Below are 16,953 nucleotides of genomic sequence, written 5' to 3'. Positions count from 1 at the left end.
ACACCAGAATTAATATCAAGTACACTGTGACATGAAAGGCCTAATAAAATTACATTAGCAACTGAAATCAAAGTAATTCCTGATATAAAATCCTTGACAACAAGGGTTAAGTGCTGGCTGTAAGAAAATCAAAGCTGTAACAATTTTTGGCTTAATGTAATTTGATGTAGGGTATCTGTACGTTAATATAGTGTGGTGTTGATGTATGTGTATTGTATTGTGTCGTGGTTGTATGATAATGAACATTGACAGCTGTATGTTTTAATCATGTAAAAGCACAATGAGGGACAAGAGTTGAAGATTAGCCTCAGCTATAAACTCGCTGTGCAGCATATCCGTTAAACTGCATCGTCCCCTTTTAAATAAAATTCAAATAAAAATGCATTTGCTAATAAATGCAAACGTGACCGAGTAACATTTGTTATCATCCCAAAATAGACAGCGGTTGTTCTGAAGAAGGGGCGTGGCGTGATGTCATTACGCATGTGAAAGAACGCTCCCATATTTGGCTACAGCTTCCTGTGACAACACGACGCTCATCATGGGCTGCATGTCGCGCGTGTTACAGAGGAGCTCCGCGTTTACCGCGCGGCTCCGACAGAAGGATTGGGCGTGCAGTTTGGCGGGCATTTCGCTCAAACACTACAGCACCAAGACGGCTCCCCAGATACCAGGCATGGAATACCAGGTACGCGGTATTACAGTCTTTTCCCCTACGCGTCTTCGCACCGGCTGCTAGCGAGCTAGCTAGCCACCTGTGCTAGTTTGACAAGTTTGTAACAACTGTGAGTGACTGCACAGTTGTGAGTTGATAGAAACATGGCTGACAGGACCATGCGAAACTTCATGAACTCTAGCCGTCGTCGAATGGCAGTCTCGCTGTTGGCTGCCGGGTGTCAGTCCCGGTGAGGACAGAGCTCACAGTCAGTCGGACGGTCTGTGACTGCAGCTCCTGACTGATAAACGTCAAAGTGCAGCCTGTGCGTTAACACGTGGTGTAAGCCTTTTCTGATGCCATATCTGATGGTTTGACTTGACAACTGGATAGTCCCAAAATGTAGACTAACGTTGTTCGTCGTGTTTATTCTGGTGGTTGGGATTCGTTTTAATGTTATAGAGCTCGTTTTGCTACCTAATCTTAAATTTCTCTGTGCGTTCAAGAAAATCACTGGCTTGCCTTCGTCTGTTGTAGATGAACATATTATAACTTAGCTGGCAGTGTGTACAGTATTAAGTATAAATGTCACATTGCTGCTCCTCATCAAGGCTGGTGGTTTTTTAGTAAACATGTCTATTACAGTTGTATTTCTCCATATGACCTGACTGATTGACTTTTGCTAGTAAAGATAATAGTCATCATTAACCATTGATCTCGCTGTTATTTTCTCAATGACCGGTTTGATCCATAAAATATAAAATATCTGATAATGGATGTTCAGGTGTATGGACATGAATCGAAACAAACTAGTGTTTGTTTGTTCAATGGTAATGAAGGTACATGCCAGCCAACAGTGTGGCATGCTGTTTTCAATCATTTTTCCACAACATTGGAGCTGTATGAAATCAAGGAACGAGATGTATTTGGATGTGACACGCACAAAATACTCGTTAGCAGGATACATTCATCTGTTGATAGTAAGAAAAAGGAATAATATTATCAAATTTACCTTGTAATGAGATACTTAATACAAAGCCTGCCGATGGAACTAATACAAAGGCTGCAACTAATGATGTTTTAATGTGAGATAATAGTGAAAATGCCCTCTGTAAATTCCTAGCTTATCTTCACGTTGTTTGTTTTGTTCGACCAATAGTCCAGTCAGGATCCAGTTTAAGGAAACTACATGATGTGATCTGCTGTTGGCTAACCAAGCTAGGGTAGTTATCTCATCAACGGATGGATAAGGGCTGGACTTCAGTACAAGCTACTGTCAGACATGAGAGTCATTAGTCCCCGACTTTATTTAACTTGTTCATTTCACTCAACTCGTGAATGTAGAATGGAAAAGGTAGCTCTGCGGTCATGTGTGCTTTACACCTAGCAATATGTCCTTGGCAGGATGTGCACATCCAGTCCAAGCTTCTGTCCTGCTGTGTGGAGATAATGGGTGGTTGGTTTTTTGGAGCGTTTGCTGTGGGAGTAAACATTTCGCTTGCTGCTTTTGCTGCAGGATGCCATTTGCACTCTGAACACACTACAGACCAATGCCAGTGCTCTGGAGCAGGTACGGCGAGAGCGGAGTCACCCTCAGCTACAGCTCCAGGCCATGAGAAGCTTCCTGGAACGAGCTGGCCTCACAGTGAGTCGCTTATAGCAGGTCACAAAGTACACAGGGCAGGTTTGGCACATAGCTTTGTCTACTCTATGTTTTAAAAATGATATTGTTGTCTAATGTGATTGAATAATAATATTTATTCTAATCTTATCTGCTGTGTGTGTGTGTGTGTGTGTAGGTGGAGAATCTAGATCATCTCAATATCATTCATGTGACAGGAACAAAGGGCAAGGTGAGCACACTAGACACACAAGCTGCATGTGTGTAAGGCCCAGTCAGTATATCAATGCATTCACACAAAGCACTGAGGAGTTTGACATACACCGCATTCCCACCAAAATTAGCGGGTCTACACAGGTTTTTTAAATGGGGGTCAACCTGCTAAAAATTGCCTTTTGACCCCATTCCCACTTCCGGCAAGGCCTATGATTTTTTTTAAAAACGTCACAAATGTGTGTTAACAGAAAACAAAACAGTAGACCCACTGTGGAAAAAGTGTCTGTTAAAGGGTGTACAAATTCTTTAGAGCGTCACAACACCTGCAAAGTGATTAGATAATTATAGCTCCATTCAAGTTAGCCGTTGCTAAACCGAAAGTTCCAGGTATTTTCATAGATGGGAAGGGGAGCTTTTTTGGCTTCAAACACCACTGTGCAGCTTTTATATGAATGACAGGGCTCCACCTCCAGCACTGTGTCCAGTAAATAAATGTCCTTGGATAGATTCATCCCAAATTCCTTCCTTATTCATTAGCCACCACCGGATGGTGATAATGCGTCATGTTCACCCGGGTCTTGTGTTTAGATATGGTATGGACCTCTGAACTCCCATTACGTAAGCTTTGACTAAGGTCATGCAAACATGTTTTCAAGTGTCACATACGATTGCGACAGCTGTGCGATTTCTCGGAGTGTTTGTGTTTATCTTTCAGGGCTCAACATGTGCGTTCGCAGAGCAGATTTTGAGAGGATATGGCTTTCGCACAGGATTTTACAGGTAAAATTGCAGTGTATGAGTAATATATGCACTATTTACACTTTATAATTCGACACTTTTGACTTAGCTCCCATTTTTCACAAGCTTAAGTTAAAGTTTAAGATTTTTTTTATTCACAGAGAATGCTAATTTATTCAGATTTTGAGCATAAATTTGCAACAGAGGTCTGTCAACTGAACATAGCTGCTAAAGTTAGTGGTGCAGACCAGAACGTGAGTTTTTGGTGGTGTTGTCCGTGTATTCAAGACCTGCTCTTCTTTAGGGTCTAGACCAGCTGTGGCATGGTCCGTGTGGACCATGAAAAGTTTATTTTTTAGAGATAGCTCGTTCTCACAGAAGAGCCAGGCTACAAACATGGAGACCTGTAGAACAATAGCTTATGTAGTTAAGATGAGCTCAACCTGAAACATCTGAAGGACAACACAGACAACTCACTTACTGGTGATGGATAGAAAAAGGGATACATGGTGCAACAGGCATAATCGTTACATTTATTACTCAAATAATTATTAGCTGACATCTTGATATTAATGTAGGTTATATTTATTGAAGAATCATGATTCTTGACTTTTTTTTTTAATGGTTGGAGATGGGAGAGTGTGGATTAGGACCATAAAGACCACTCCATGGACCTACTGTGGACTACACAGACCATGCCATCGGCCACTCTCTTACTCGATTGCACTACTAGCTTTAGCGCCCCTTGCAGGAGTGACCAGTGTTCTGTGTAAAGCGACCATGGTCAGTGGGCGGACCACAGAATTGGCCACACTATTTTGTAGCACTTTGCTACATATTATTCAAGATATTCAATCCACCTGACAGGTGTGGCATATCAAGATGCTCATTAAACAATATAATGATTACACAGGTGTGCTTTGGGATGATCACAATAAAAGGTGAACTTTATCAAATAACACGTTATCACGGATAAGATGGGTTTTGAGGGAGTGTGCAGCTGGCATGAACTGTCTCAAATGTGGTTTCCAAGAATTTGGTGGTACTTCCAACCAGCCTCACAACCATTTAAGTGAAATGGAGTGGAAACCAAAGCCAACTGGCACAAAGCCAGTTCATGCCATCAGGATTTGAGTGCATCCATTGTTTGTGGTTCTGGTTTTGTTTCTGCTGATGTCCACCACTATTCCAGTAGCAAAATATGGGGACTGCTCAGGAGATGATGCCAAATAGAACCTTTTTTTTGGTCCAATGCTGATACTGAAATTATGAAGTTAAAACATTGTTTTAACATATCGGCCGTCATAATTGCAGTGAAATTGTTTGCAGTGACCTCTCACATGTGGTCATTAAGCACCAGATATCCTACAGTTTGAATTATCCAAGCATTATATGTGCAAATAAAACGAAGAAGACGCGAACACATTTGGTCCAACCATTACCGAGCTCCGTGAACGGAGATTTAGCATTGACAGCTAAACTACTTTTTTATTCATTTTAAGTCATACACGCTACAGTGCTGTGTTGTAAGGTGTCTGCTGATGTTGCATAACTTTTGGTGTGAGATGTGGAGCATGTTAAGACGCTTAAAACACAGTGTAAAATTCTGACCCCATGCTGTTAGCTGTCAATGCTAAATCTCCGTTCACGGAGCTCTGTAATGGTTGGACCAAATGTGTTCGCGTCTTCGGTACTGGCAAGTCAAGGGTAGCTTGAGCAATGAAGCTGCATGTTTAAATGGACCAAAGTTCTCCTTTAATGTATTACATCAGTTATAAATGTTTTTCTATTGATGTTTCCGTCTTGGATACAGTTCCCCACATTTGGTCCAAGTCAGGGAGAGGATTCGAATCAATGGACAGCCCATTGGAAAAGAGCTCTTCACTAAATACTTCTGGCAGGTTTATGGACGGCTGGATGAAACAAAGGTAGGTGATGATATCTTTAGTTTTACAGCATAGCTCTTCTCACTTTTAAATGGAGCTGTTGTCTTTATCTGACCATGGCTACTCATTCACTTGACTCAATGAAAGGATTTAATGGATTAACCTTTGTTCATCTAAGGTAATCTTTGGCATTCTGAGGAGTGGCATTCTGTAACCTGATGTGCATCCTGTTTGCTTCCCAGCCTGAGTAGAACTTCAGCCTCCACTGTGTATTATCAGTGTCACAGGTTGTAATGAGGCTAATAGAAAATGAGACCCATCATGTCAGGATAAGCATGACCCTCATGTGACAGCGCAGTTGGGTCACATTACTTGCATTCAGTTGGCGATTTGCTTTTCATCACCAGTTTCGAGTTGAGCAGAACCACACTTGCGATAGACACAATGATTCAAATGATGCTGCTTCGTAATAGTAGCTTTTAAATGACAAAAAAGTGTGGGGCTTTTATTTTGAAGAAGTTAAAGGAAACCACTTTGTTAGTGGTGATTCTTCTATGGTACTGCAGGGATTGGAACAAGGGCATCATTGGTTCAAGACACACCTTCAAGCAGGTTGCCCAGTTGTGATGGAAATGCAAATCCCAGCCGCACTGATTTAGACTGGGTAGAACCAGACTGGCAGATGTGATGGAAAAAACGGTCACAGTCAAATATTCTTCATAAATCACTTGATTTATATTGGACATCTGAGCAGATACAGTCCAAGGAGTGTTCATTCAGAAGCTGAATCCAATTGGAGATCTGTTTTTAGGATATTTAGGAACATGTAGTGGCAGTGCAGAACACTACAATTTATACATTTTTTTGTGACTATTATCACAATTTCCATCCATCAGACACAGAGTATCATAGTCATTAATTTGGATATGTTTGCTTGTTGATACAGCTTGAGTGTTAACATAGAGTGAGAGTGCTGAGATTATGACTGAAAATGTCAGAAACAAACATCATCATGCAGCCTTTGCGTTAACTAATGTATATTATTGCAGAGAGACTGGGTGATGCAGCTTTTTTTCTTTCTTTCTTTCTTTCTTTCTTCTCTTTGACCTCTTCAGGATGCCCATGGAGGGACTATGCCGGCATACTTCCGTTTCCTCACCATCTTGGCCTTCCATGTGTTTCTTCAGGAGAAGGTAAGCTAAAAGGCCAGTGCAGCAACTAGCTGCTAGCCAGGTACAGGGCTGCTTTTTGAAGAACTACACAGTATTGACCATTTACTAAGTATTACAAACATCAGTTGCAACTTTACAATAAACAATTGCTAAGGATAACGGTAATACATGTTATATAAACCATTTCATTGGTTTTTAGCTGTCAAATTACTATTAAGTAGAGTATAATTAACTATACAGTTACTATTAATTTATGATGGCTATCATAATGTGCTACTTTGTATGAAAGTCATGGAACAGTTGATCGACTGATATCATGATCCTCAGGCCCACAAAAAGAAAGAAACTTAATTGACTAACTTGACTAACAAATTCCCATCTGAACCACCCCGCTCTTTGTCCAGGTGGATTTAGCAGTAATTGAAGTTGGGATTGGTGGAGCATATGATTGCACCAACATTATAAGGTAAGAACTGAACTCTGTGACTGACACACCTCTTTAAAGCAGAACTATTATTAGATTAATTTTACATTCATGATCACTCATTTGGTCAGACTTGATATCCATTCCAATATGTACAATACTCAATGGGTTCCATACATCCCTGATTCCAAAAAAGTTGGGATGCTGTGTAAACTGTGAATATAAACAGATTGCTAACAACATTGAGTGTCCCAACCTTTCTGAATCAGGGTTGTCTTAGAGAAAGAGCGGTATCTTTGATACACATATACATAGCTGTAATATCATTTATGACAATATCTTGGAGACTATAAAGAGCGACTTTAGTATCACAATAACAGATCAACATTATCCAATTTTATCAGAGAACTGAGAACACTTAAAAGCAGCTGATTTTGTCCTGATGTATGCCTTTAGATAATTAGTAACTTTCATGCAGTGCATTTAAAGCCCCTGTACGGAGTTTTTAACTGGATATAGAAAAGTCTCTGGTTTCTGCTGATGTGTCTCTGTTACCTACAACAGCAAATGAGCCCATCAGCGTGAAGATACGCTTTTTCTATGTAGTCTAATTCTATACCTCTGAAAGGCCTTGGTCGGGTCGGACCACTGACGAAACGATTTACGGCAGTCAGACCGGAACTGACGACATTCAGGATACGGCATAGCTGTTTTGTTGCTACGCTAGCCAGTACTAACCGAGCTAAAACTTTTGTCATGGCTGATAATGAGACAAAGAAAAGAAAAAGAATTCGAACCGAAGACCAACGAAAGGCCAAGAGGGAATCCGATCGAGCTAGGGCTAAAACACGGATAAACATTGGCGATTCCTTCCAGAGATGGAGAGAGTTGCGGGGCTTGAAGGGAGGGTCGGATCCAGAATTTGCCCGATTCCTCCTAGACAGGTTTGTAAATTGTATTTCATTTATGAAATGTAATGCGGGACGTAGTTTACAGCAATACATGAATTTATGTTGTTACAACAAAGCTGACTAACGTTACCACTAGATTAGCTCTAGATACTACACTCGTGAAAACGACAACAAACGTCTTGGATCACGCATCCATTTCAGCTGTGTGTATCAGCCCAGCCGACCTACAACGATGCATCGGTAATATCCTCTGTCATTATAAATGATTCAGTTTCTTACTTAGAACAAAACATCCATCACAATTACTGTGACTTTGCTGTAACGCTAGCTCTGTAGCACCGTGGGTAATATATATAGCTGGGAAATTGCAGCGCAACAGCAGCATTACTTTGTTTCACCGGCGGCATATTATATTAAGTAGAAATACAAATAGACACATTTCCTCGTCCATATGCACGCTGCAGATAGCTGCTAAAAAAAAAAAAAAAAAGGTTTTCAAAGCAAGTCCCGTCGTCTTTCCGACGTTTCCAAAACAAATCTACACGCGCCGTCCAGACAAACGTCTTCACGACAGTGGGCGCTAGAGCTCATGGGAAATGCAGTCTTCATTCCGGCAAAACACCACCGCTTTTGTCCAGCGGGGCCGCCAAAATCAACACTAAATGAAAAGTCTGTACAGGGGCTTTAAACCAGGTAACTGTACATCTTTGTACACATGCAGCAGGCTTGATCACTTATTGCCAGATACGGATTGAGGTGTACTGTTGGAGTTACTTGTTTACACCTTTCAGCGTTATAACAAGATGTGGTTCTGTATTAACAGGAAGCCTTGGGTGTGTGGGATCTCCTCTCTGGGTATAGACCACACTCAGATTCTTGGAGACACCCTTGAAAAGATTGCATGGCAAAAAGGAGGCATTTTTAAGGTGTGTTGGCTGTAAACATCAATATAGTGACATTGTGACTGGACTAAATATTAATATGCAAGTAATAATGCCCAAAAATGTGACGGGGACACTTATTAGGGTTTTTCAGACTAAATAGATTTGAATTATACACTAATAGTTGCTCCAGTTGATGGGCCACTGTACAATGGACCTATGTTTGTTCTTAAATGGTTTAATTGGTGGTAAAAGCCAATCAGAAGATCTGATCAAATAAACATGAGGCAGTTTCTGTAATCGCTGCTAAAATCCCATAGTGTGCTGCAGGGCTGGAGACTAACAGTGTCCCATGTCCCCCAGTCGGGGACGACAGAAAATGTGCTTGGGACAGACGGACTGTTGCCTAGAAAATTACAAATTTTTGTGACTGCTACCGACCATGCTGACTACAATGAGCTGGTCTTCACATGCTGTCATCTTTCTCACCACAGTGCTGTGTCAGCATCATTTAGCCACTTGCTGGCTTCTCGGTGCAAGACCAGAGAAAGATATAAAGATTCTCAAATACTCTCCAGCACCAGTCCATCTATCCCCTCAGCCAGAAACACTCACTGGGAGGACTGGAAAATATATTTCATTGTTTAGAACAAGAGAGCACTGCAAATCTGTACTTATGTCAACAGGAGGCTGCTGTTAGCTGTTAGCAGCTGGTGAGAAGCAGAGTACTGGATTGTGTTTGACTAAGGGAGCTAATGCTAACAATAGCTTACAGCAGAGCATAACACTTGAGTTAAAACTTAGTGGAGGATATTGACGCCCTTTAAAATCAAGCTAGTCATCATTGTTCAGTACTTTTGTACTCCACTGCTCTGTCAACTCACTCGCTGTTCATCATGTACATGTGGTTTCAGCCAGGGGTTCCTGCCTTCACCGTGAAACAGCCAGAACATGCAATGTCTGTGCTCAGGGACAGAAGCAAAGAGATTGGGGTAAGTGACCATTCAGACTTGGTGTATCTGTCAAAGATTGTTCAGCAGAATGTCATATTTAAAATAAACATGGTTGTTGAAATCCTTCCTCCAGCTGTCCAGTTTGATGTAATACAATATGACTTGTTGTTGCAGTGTCCTCTGTGGGTCTGTCCAGAGCTGGAAGACTACCAGGCCGATGATGGACCTTTGCGTCTGGGCCTGGCAGGACAGCACCAGCGCTCCAACGCCTCATTGGCCCTCCAGCTGAGTCACACTTGGCTGCAGAGAAGATGTTTACCAGGTAGGACAGGATGTGAATCAACATTTGAACTGTATGTCAGTGGCAGAAAGGACGTCATTCACTCAAAAGAGTGATTGGCTTCACTGTAAAGACATATATGACCAGGAAGCAGCATTATATTAAAAAAAAGACCTTGAAGGTAGTGGCTAACTAAACAAAAACAGGTCTTCTCACAACAGTCGATCACATCGGTAGATCCCTTGGGGGGTTGCCCCAATTGCCCTTATACACCAGTTCTCAAGAAGCACTCAAAACACTCATACAGACATGCAACATGCAGGATACACAGTGAACTGCATCACAAATGTTAACTTGCACGTATCACACCTCCAGACACTGGGTTCTCCATAAACTAATTGTATAATGTACCACATTGCTTTCACACAATGACCCAAGAACACTGGCTGCTAGAGTCAACTAGCCAGCATTTCCGCTCCTCCCACAAACGTAATGTCTGAAAAAACATAACTTTCACCTAGTTCTAAATGGGCAAAAGTGGGCAAAATGATGTGTATTACTGTAGATGATTTAGGACTGGCTTCATCATGTCCTCTTTCAACAGATAAAAGCTTTTCCTCCACCAGTGTTGAGAACACGGGTCGACTTCAGGCCACTGGCTTCAAGCCCAGCCCCATCATGTTGAAAGGTGAGTCCTGAAGAACACACAAGCTCAAAATCAGACAATGGTCATTACTTTACTTCTTTTTGTGTCTCTGTGCTAATTCAACATGCTGACTTATTAGGAGTAGGGCCAAAATGGTGTCAGCCAATAAGGCAAATTAGAACATATGTACGTGTTTATATATATTTATATAATTGTTTCTGCAACATCAGCAGCTATGAAAGCTAACTCTGGCTTGTAGTATTTCCAGCTTGAAAGTTAGCAGCCAACACATAGTTGACAACACTCAGTTATCCAGAAATGTCATGTGCTGCTTTTTGTTTTGTTTTAAACAAGAAATTAGAGAGTAGTCATGTAGGTGGTAGTTTTGTTATTTGTGAATCTGAATTGATGGAAGCCAAACATTTAACAGTTCATAGGCTAAATATGACGTCATCCAATATGGTGTGTGTGTGTGTGTGTGGGTGGTATCAGGGCTGGCAGACACAGAGTGGCCAGGCAGGACTCAGACTCTGAAGCACGGAGCAGTCACCTACTTCTTAGATGGAGCTCACACCATGCGCAGTATGCAGGCCTGTGTACACTGGTTCAGAGAGACTGCAGCCCAGCATGAGAGGAATGCAAGGTGAACTTTTCTCCCTGATCACATGACACTCACAGTGCGGGTTTCGATATCTGCATTCATTGATTGAATGATTATGATTGATGAGTCCTATCTACTGCTAATAGGATGAGGGTCACATTAGGCACAGTTGTCACAGGAGGTGCTCATGGTTCTGAGCCTGGCTGTTGAGGTACAATTACATTAACTTTCACACAATAATGAAGAACCTGTTAGTGTTATATGTATAGGTTAAGATGTACATGACTGTAACAAGCTAATTAAGTTTTGCATAACGTACTTTACTTTGCTGCAACAAAACACACTGGTCAGGGTTCGTACGGGTGCTTGAAATCCTTGAAAATGCTTGAATTTCAATGTTGCGTTTTCAAGGTCTGAAAAGTGCTTGGATTTTAGTTTAAGTGCTTGAAAGTGCTTGACATTATAACTGTGTCTTTCACAAAATTGGGATCAGACTGGATAATTAATTTCTGAAGTTTTTACTATTATGAAACATAATTTTAGATGTTTACAGCATAATACAATGTACATAATTGTGATAAAAAGTGAAGAAAAAAATCATGAGTATATATATTCCTGTAGATACGTATTTTACCCCAGCAATAAGGTGCTGGAAAATCTTGAAAATGACCCTTATAAGTGCTTGAAAAGTGCTTGAATTTGACCTTGAAAAATGTGTTCGAACCCTGACTGGTGATCTTTTAGAAATAGTGTCACTGCTGTTCATAAATGTGTTTTAATGTATTAGTTACTTGATAGCCTACATGAAAAAAATGTATGCCTGAATGCTAAAATTGAAAACTGTATACCAGCCCAACAAACGAATAGTCAAATATTCAGGTCCAGCTCTCGTGCAGTAAGGGCCTCTCATACAGGTCATGGGCCCTAAGGCATGGTAGGAGCTAATAATGATGATAATAATGATGATGATGCATTTTATTTAAAAGTGCATTTCAAAGCACTCAAGGAGACCTTACATGGCACACATAACACAACAACAGTACATCAAACAATACAAATTAGGTAACATTTATGTGGAAGTTCACAGTGCAATTTTGCAAAGATAAATAAATAGATATGAATATGACTACATAGTGCAATAGTACAGTAAAAAGACAAGAATGTGAATACATGGTGTGAGACAGAGTATGCCACTCCGAATAAGTGCGTTTTCAGGCACGATTTATAGTTGGAGACAGTGTCAGAAGTGCGTATGTCTGGTGGGACAGAGGCTGGGTGCAGATCGGCTGAGAGCTCTTGACCACATGGTTGTTAAGTTGGCAGAAGAGGATCTGAGAGTGCGAGAATTACAATAGTTCGGACTGGATGTAATCAGGGCGTTTACAAGGATAGCGGGGTAGGTTGGTGTAAGTGAGGACTGGAGGCGATTGATGTTGCGTAGATGGAAGTATGCAGTCCAGGATGAAACCCAGGCTCTTTACCTGAGGTGATGGAGGAACAGTGGAATTGTTGATGGACATGGAGAAAGTGAAAGTGTTTTCTTAAGTACATGGCATCTTTTAATCTCACCTTCTTGGATTTTACGGCCCACAGCTGAACAGTTTTTTGGACATTTCCGACAAGAACCCCCAAATCGGAGGCAAATCAGCACCCACTCCCGTGTGCTACAATCACCAACGAGTCACTGACGGCTGCTGTAGCTAAATAACTGGCTGAGTTGCATTATTTCTTCCTCTGCTGTTTTAACGCAGTGTGAGTCTTCGCTGGCCTCACAATTCAATCAGATTACGATTAAGAGGTAATCTACAATAATATAGTCTTCACTTGGCAGCTTTAAAATTAGGCATTTATTAACTCTGTGGCATACATCTCTCTGAGTTGGACGGTAGAGTTGACAGTGCCTCCTCAGATCTTGGCTGATTAGCTGGGCTTGCTGTCACAGTTATTATTTATGGCTGTTAGCTTTGGCTGAAAACGGCTAACGTGATTAGTAATTGTTGTGTGGCAAAAGTCACGCTCAGCATGGGTCTCCCTCCAACATACCTCCTACATAAGTAACGTTAGCCTAATGTCTGCCCACAATTCAAAGCATGGGAGCAATATTGCAAAGTAACTCTACTGTCCAGCTGAGGCCGCTGGCGATGCATCTTATAATTGAGAAATTTCCACACCTCTAGTATTGAGTCAGGTTACACAGGGCAGTGATATTTCATACTGTATGTGTTGTTCTAAGTGAAGCAACTAAAATGGAACAGGCCTACTCGTTGTTTCTGACACCGGAGCACCTCCCTGTGTCTTAATACCGGCTGGTCGTTGCTTTAACTAAACACATACGGTTAAAACAGCTGAACGATACAGATGTAAAACCTTGTCATGTTTGTGTTGCAGTGGACCTGTGGCCAGAGTGTTGCTGTTCAATGCAACAGGAGAGAGAGATTCAGCGGCAATGCTTAAACTACTGACAGTGAGTACAGCTGCCTTCCACAACACAGAGAACGAGGCTATTGTCTTTGCATGATGTTGTCATGGGTATCATAGTGTTTATATGGTTGTCCTTGCAGACGAAATGTAGAAACTAATTTTATTTTTTTACATTTCAGCCAATTAACTATTTTTTCATCCCTATATACAGTAAACATTAATATCTTAGAAATATATTCAGTTATTTTACATGTTAAAGGAGCAGTCTGTAGTTTAGGTGAAGAAAGGTCAATGAGAAGCGAAGCTCTTCATTGGCTGACTTTTTTGATGCCTAAACAAACAAAATAAAAGTATACAAGGTGTACGACATGTAAAATACCTCTTCTCTGACTCACATTTCCGCCGACAGACATCTATGTGTATTTTCTCACTCACTGGAGATGTCCTGCTTGTCCAGATGCATTGATTTTATTGACTACATTGCGGCACGTGAGATAATTTACAGCACATACAATTGGTCTGTGGGTTTCCATGGGCCACTAAACCAGTACTGTTAAGCCTGGAAGAGTGGCGCCAGTTAATATAGAAACTCTCCATTAACGTGTACAAATTCTTAATTATTTATTGGTTATAGGTCCAGGTACCAGGAATTTTAAACAAAGGCAGCAGCCCGCCTTGTCATCTGTGCCACTTGCAACTTTTCTGTGTTAGTTATGTTTCTCACTTTGCAGCATGTTTTTCTTAATAGGAAGCATGTGTTGTCAAACTGAAGAAGATTTCTTCTAAATTTGCTTGTGTTTTGATTATTTTTGTATTGGAGCTTGAAGGCCACCATAGAAGTAAGAATTAAACCACATTCTTATTTTTTTTTAAAAACACCTCCCTGTTTAACCTGGTTTGGAGATTAGTACCAGGAAATGTTTTTGTTTATCTCTGGCAACATCTTCTCTCCCTGTCCAAGCAGACACTTATATCTTTTTCACTTGTTTCTTTTTCAGCCATGTCAGTTTGACTTTGCTGTGTTCTGCCCAAACATAACTGAAGCCATCGCTTCTTGTAATGCAGGTGAGATCAATGAGCCTTTTCCTTTTGTGTGTTAGTAGTGAACATTTAACTCCTAAGATGAACAAAAGTCTATACCAGCTGTATTTGGCCCATGAACTCCAAATCATGTCTTTTTTTTTCATGACTGTCAGTGTTCAAAACATTCTGTAGGTTGTAGATAGCCTGTAGACAGCCAGTGGTTCATTTAAAGGAAAAGTGGAACATTTTAAGAAACACTATTTTTTTCTTTCTTCCTGAGAGCAAGAAGAAATTGTTAAAACAAACAAACAGAACAACTTTGAACTTAATCAGTGCTTCTTTGTTCCAATCCTCTCAGACCAGCAGAACTTCAATGTTTCAGTTGAGAACATGTTGACTCGCTGCTTGGACAATGAGAGGAGCTGGCGTCTCCACCACAGCCCGGGGGACAACGAAGGTACACAGCTGCTCATCGAGGACAGCCTGCCCCTGGTGCTTGAAAAGAAAGATGACACCCTGGTCTTCCCCTGCATCCTCAGTGCCCTCCGTTGGATCACTCAGGGCAGGGACTCAGTGGTGGCAGACCCCGCCAAGACTGTCTTACCAGTTAAACCCAGCATCATGGCCAAAGCTGCTCCTCTCTGTGATGCAGCCGAGATCCACGTCCTCATCACTGGAAGCCTCCATCTGGTTGGTGGAGCACTAAAACACCTCGACCCAGCTTCCTCCAAGTAAATGGACCATGTGAAATTTAGTTGAGTGAATTTCAAAGCAGTCTGAATAGTGGGTCAGAGCTCTGCTTATATACACATACTTACCTTTGTGGAGGGAAAGTAATTTCTGTCTATGTAGTTGAGGCATTTGAGAAACTAGGTTTTTGAACAATGTCTTTTAGGTGTTTACCTGAACTGGATTAGCTGCACCCAGGTATTGATTTTGTCTTGGTAGCCTCACTGTAGTGGCTGATGGTTGGAAACCTGTAGTTTTGACCAAGGCAGCTCAGGGCCTCACAGCAGCCCCAGCTTCACCCAGAGCCTTACAGATGATCACATAAACATGGGGAACTCATGTCTTTAGTCTTAACTTGAAGCCAAATATGTTTACATAATGAATTGCAGAGGCTACATTAACACGCTACATACACCACAATGTGCATTGAGTTGGCTCGACTGGAACTATGTGTGCTTCAGCACTCAGTGAGGCCAGGTGGATGACCAGAGGGCTGGGATGGTTATTACGTTATCATACAAACAGTTGTACAAAAACTGCAGATTAACGAGCACCCAAAGGGGCCTCATGGGCTACATGTTGTCACGACTTTTCTGTTTTTTTATTTATGTGTTTGGAGAACCTGACTCTTACGTTTCACAGTGTTTTTAAATGAAAGACATTTTGCACAGTTTCTACCTACATTTCATCAGGATTTGACAAAGTGCTTCATACACAGTGCTGACTCTTCTTGGTTGTAGATGTGCAAATATTTTAACACTTGTGTTATCATCATAACTGGCCTCAGTTATGTAACTGTCAATCAAATTCTGTGTCACTCTGAAATTGTGATAATTAAATTATCCTTTAATTTAAATTTACATTATCTGACTGTAATACATTGTTATTGTATGTATGTAAAGTAGTTTCACAGGTGGTTCAGCCACATCCATTCACTGAGTAACTTCAAATGTGTTTCAAATTGAAAGTGACTTCACTTGAATGTTCCTTCGGACCCATCAAGACAAAAAATGCACTTGGAATGGAACTAATTACTTACTGTAAGTAAAGAAGATCAAATCTGCTCGCATCTAAATTATGAGTCAATAAAAAAAAAATACAGATATCAAAATGATTCCCACAACTGTTTTGATTTTTTGCCCTGGTTACTCCCTTGAGAATCTTAAAAAACTTCATAAGATGTCTTTCTGTTCTGTGGCACTCAGCCCAGAAAAAAAGGGTTAATTGTGCTGGGGCTTAGGACTATTTTCAGCAGGTGATTAAAACACAATTGGAGCTCCTCTGAGTGCTTGGGGCAGCAGGATGGTGTCAGTGGGATTGAGTCAAATAAATGACAGTGGGGTCCAAAAGTCTGAGGCCACATTAAAGATCGCTTAAATTGTCATATAAACCTGGAAATAGCAAGAAGGTTTGAAGATTCAGAAGGTAAGTGAAAGTGTCAGAATTCAGATTGTTATTCTAAGCAGAGAGGTTTTCTCAGTGTCAAATCACGGCTAAACTAAAAGTTTCTAAGGGCGCTGTGCTGGAACTCTGAGCCACTTTACAAAGTCTGCATGATGAGCCGGAGCCAAAGAGGGCACGCCACTAGTAAATGAACACATTGAGCTGTACGGTTCACTGAGAGATCGGAAAAAAACTTCATCGGTGATACAGAATTTACTTAACTGAGAGGATGAGGAGCAGTTTCTTAACCACTTCTTAGAAAGGAAATGAGGACGAACACTTGAGGTGAGCTAAGAAATACCAGAATTTCACAGTCGATGATGAAAAAAAAAGTCTATTTACTGAAGAATCCC

The 16,953-nt window shown here is 41.0% G+C and overlaps 1 protein-coding gene across 1 annotated transcript; it reads left to right on the top strand.

The window, feature by feature from the left end:
- The first annotated feature begins 509 nt into the window (after positions 1 to 509).
- Positions 510 to 16,271, top strand: fpgs (folylpolyglutamate synthase). Its single transcript, XM_030436584.1, has 15 exons — positions 510 to 688; positions 2,172 to 2,300; positions 2,455 to 2,508; positions 3,208 to 3,272; positions 5,044 to 5,158; positions 6,232 to 6,309; positions 6,693 to 6,754; positions 8,447 to 8,549; positions 9,419 to 9,496; positions 9,632 to 9,779; positions 10,342 to 10,425; positions 10,876 to 11,026; positions 13,373 to 13,448; positions 14,404 to 14,470; positions 14,787 to 16,271. Exons 1-15 carry the CDS (start codon positions 542 to 544, stop codon positions 15,161 to 15,163), a joined length of 1,734 nt encoding a protein of 577 aa, XP_030292444.1. The 5' UTR covers positions 510 to 541; the 3' UTR covers positions 15,164 to 16,271.
- Positions 16,272 to 16,953: the final 682 nt, after the last annotated feature.

This window comes from Sparus aurata, chromosome 12 (assembly GCF_900880675.1).
Source record: "Sparus aurata chromosome 12, fSpaAur1.1, whole genome shotgun sequence".
Taxonomy (NCBI): Eukaryota; Metazoa; Chordata; class Actinopteri; order Spariformes; family Sparidae; genus Sparus; species Sparus aurata.
The sequence above is the reverse complement of the archived record's forward strand: the minus strand, read 5'-3'. Positions and strand labels throughout refer to the sequence as shown.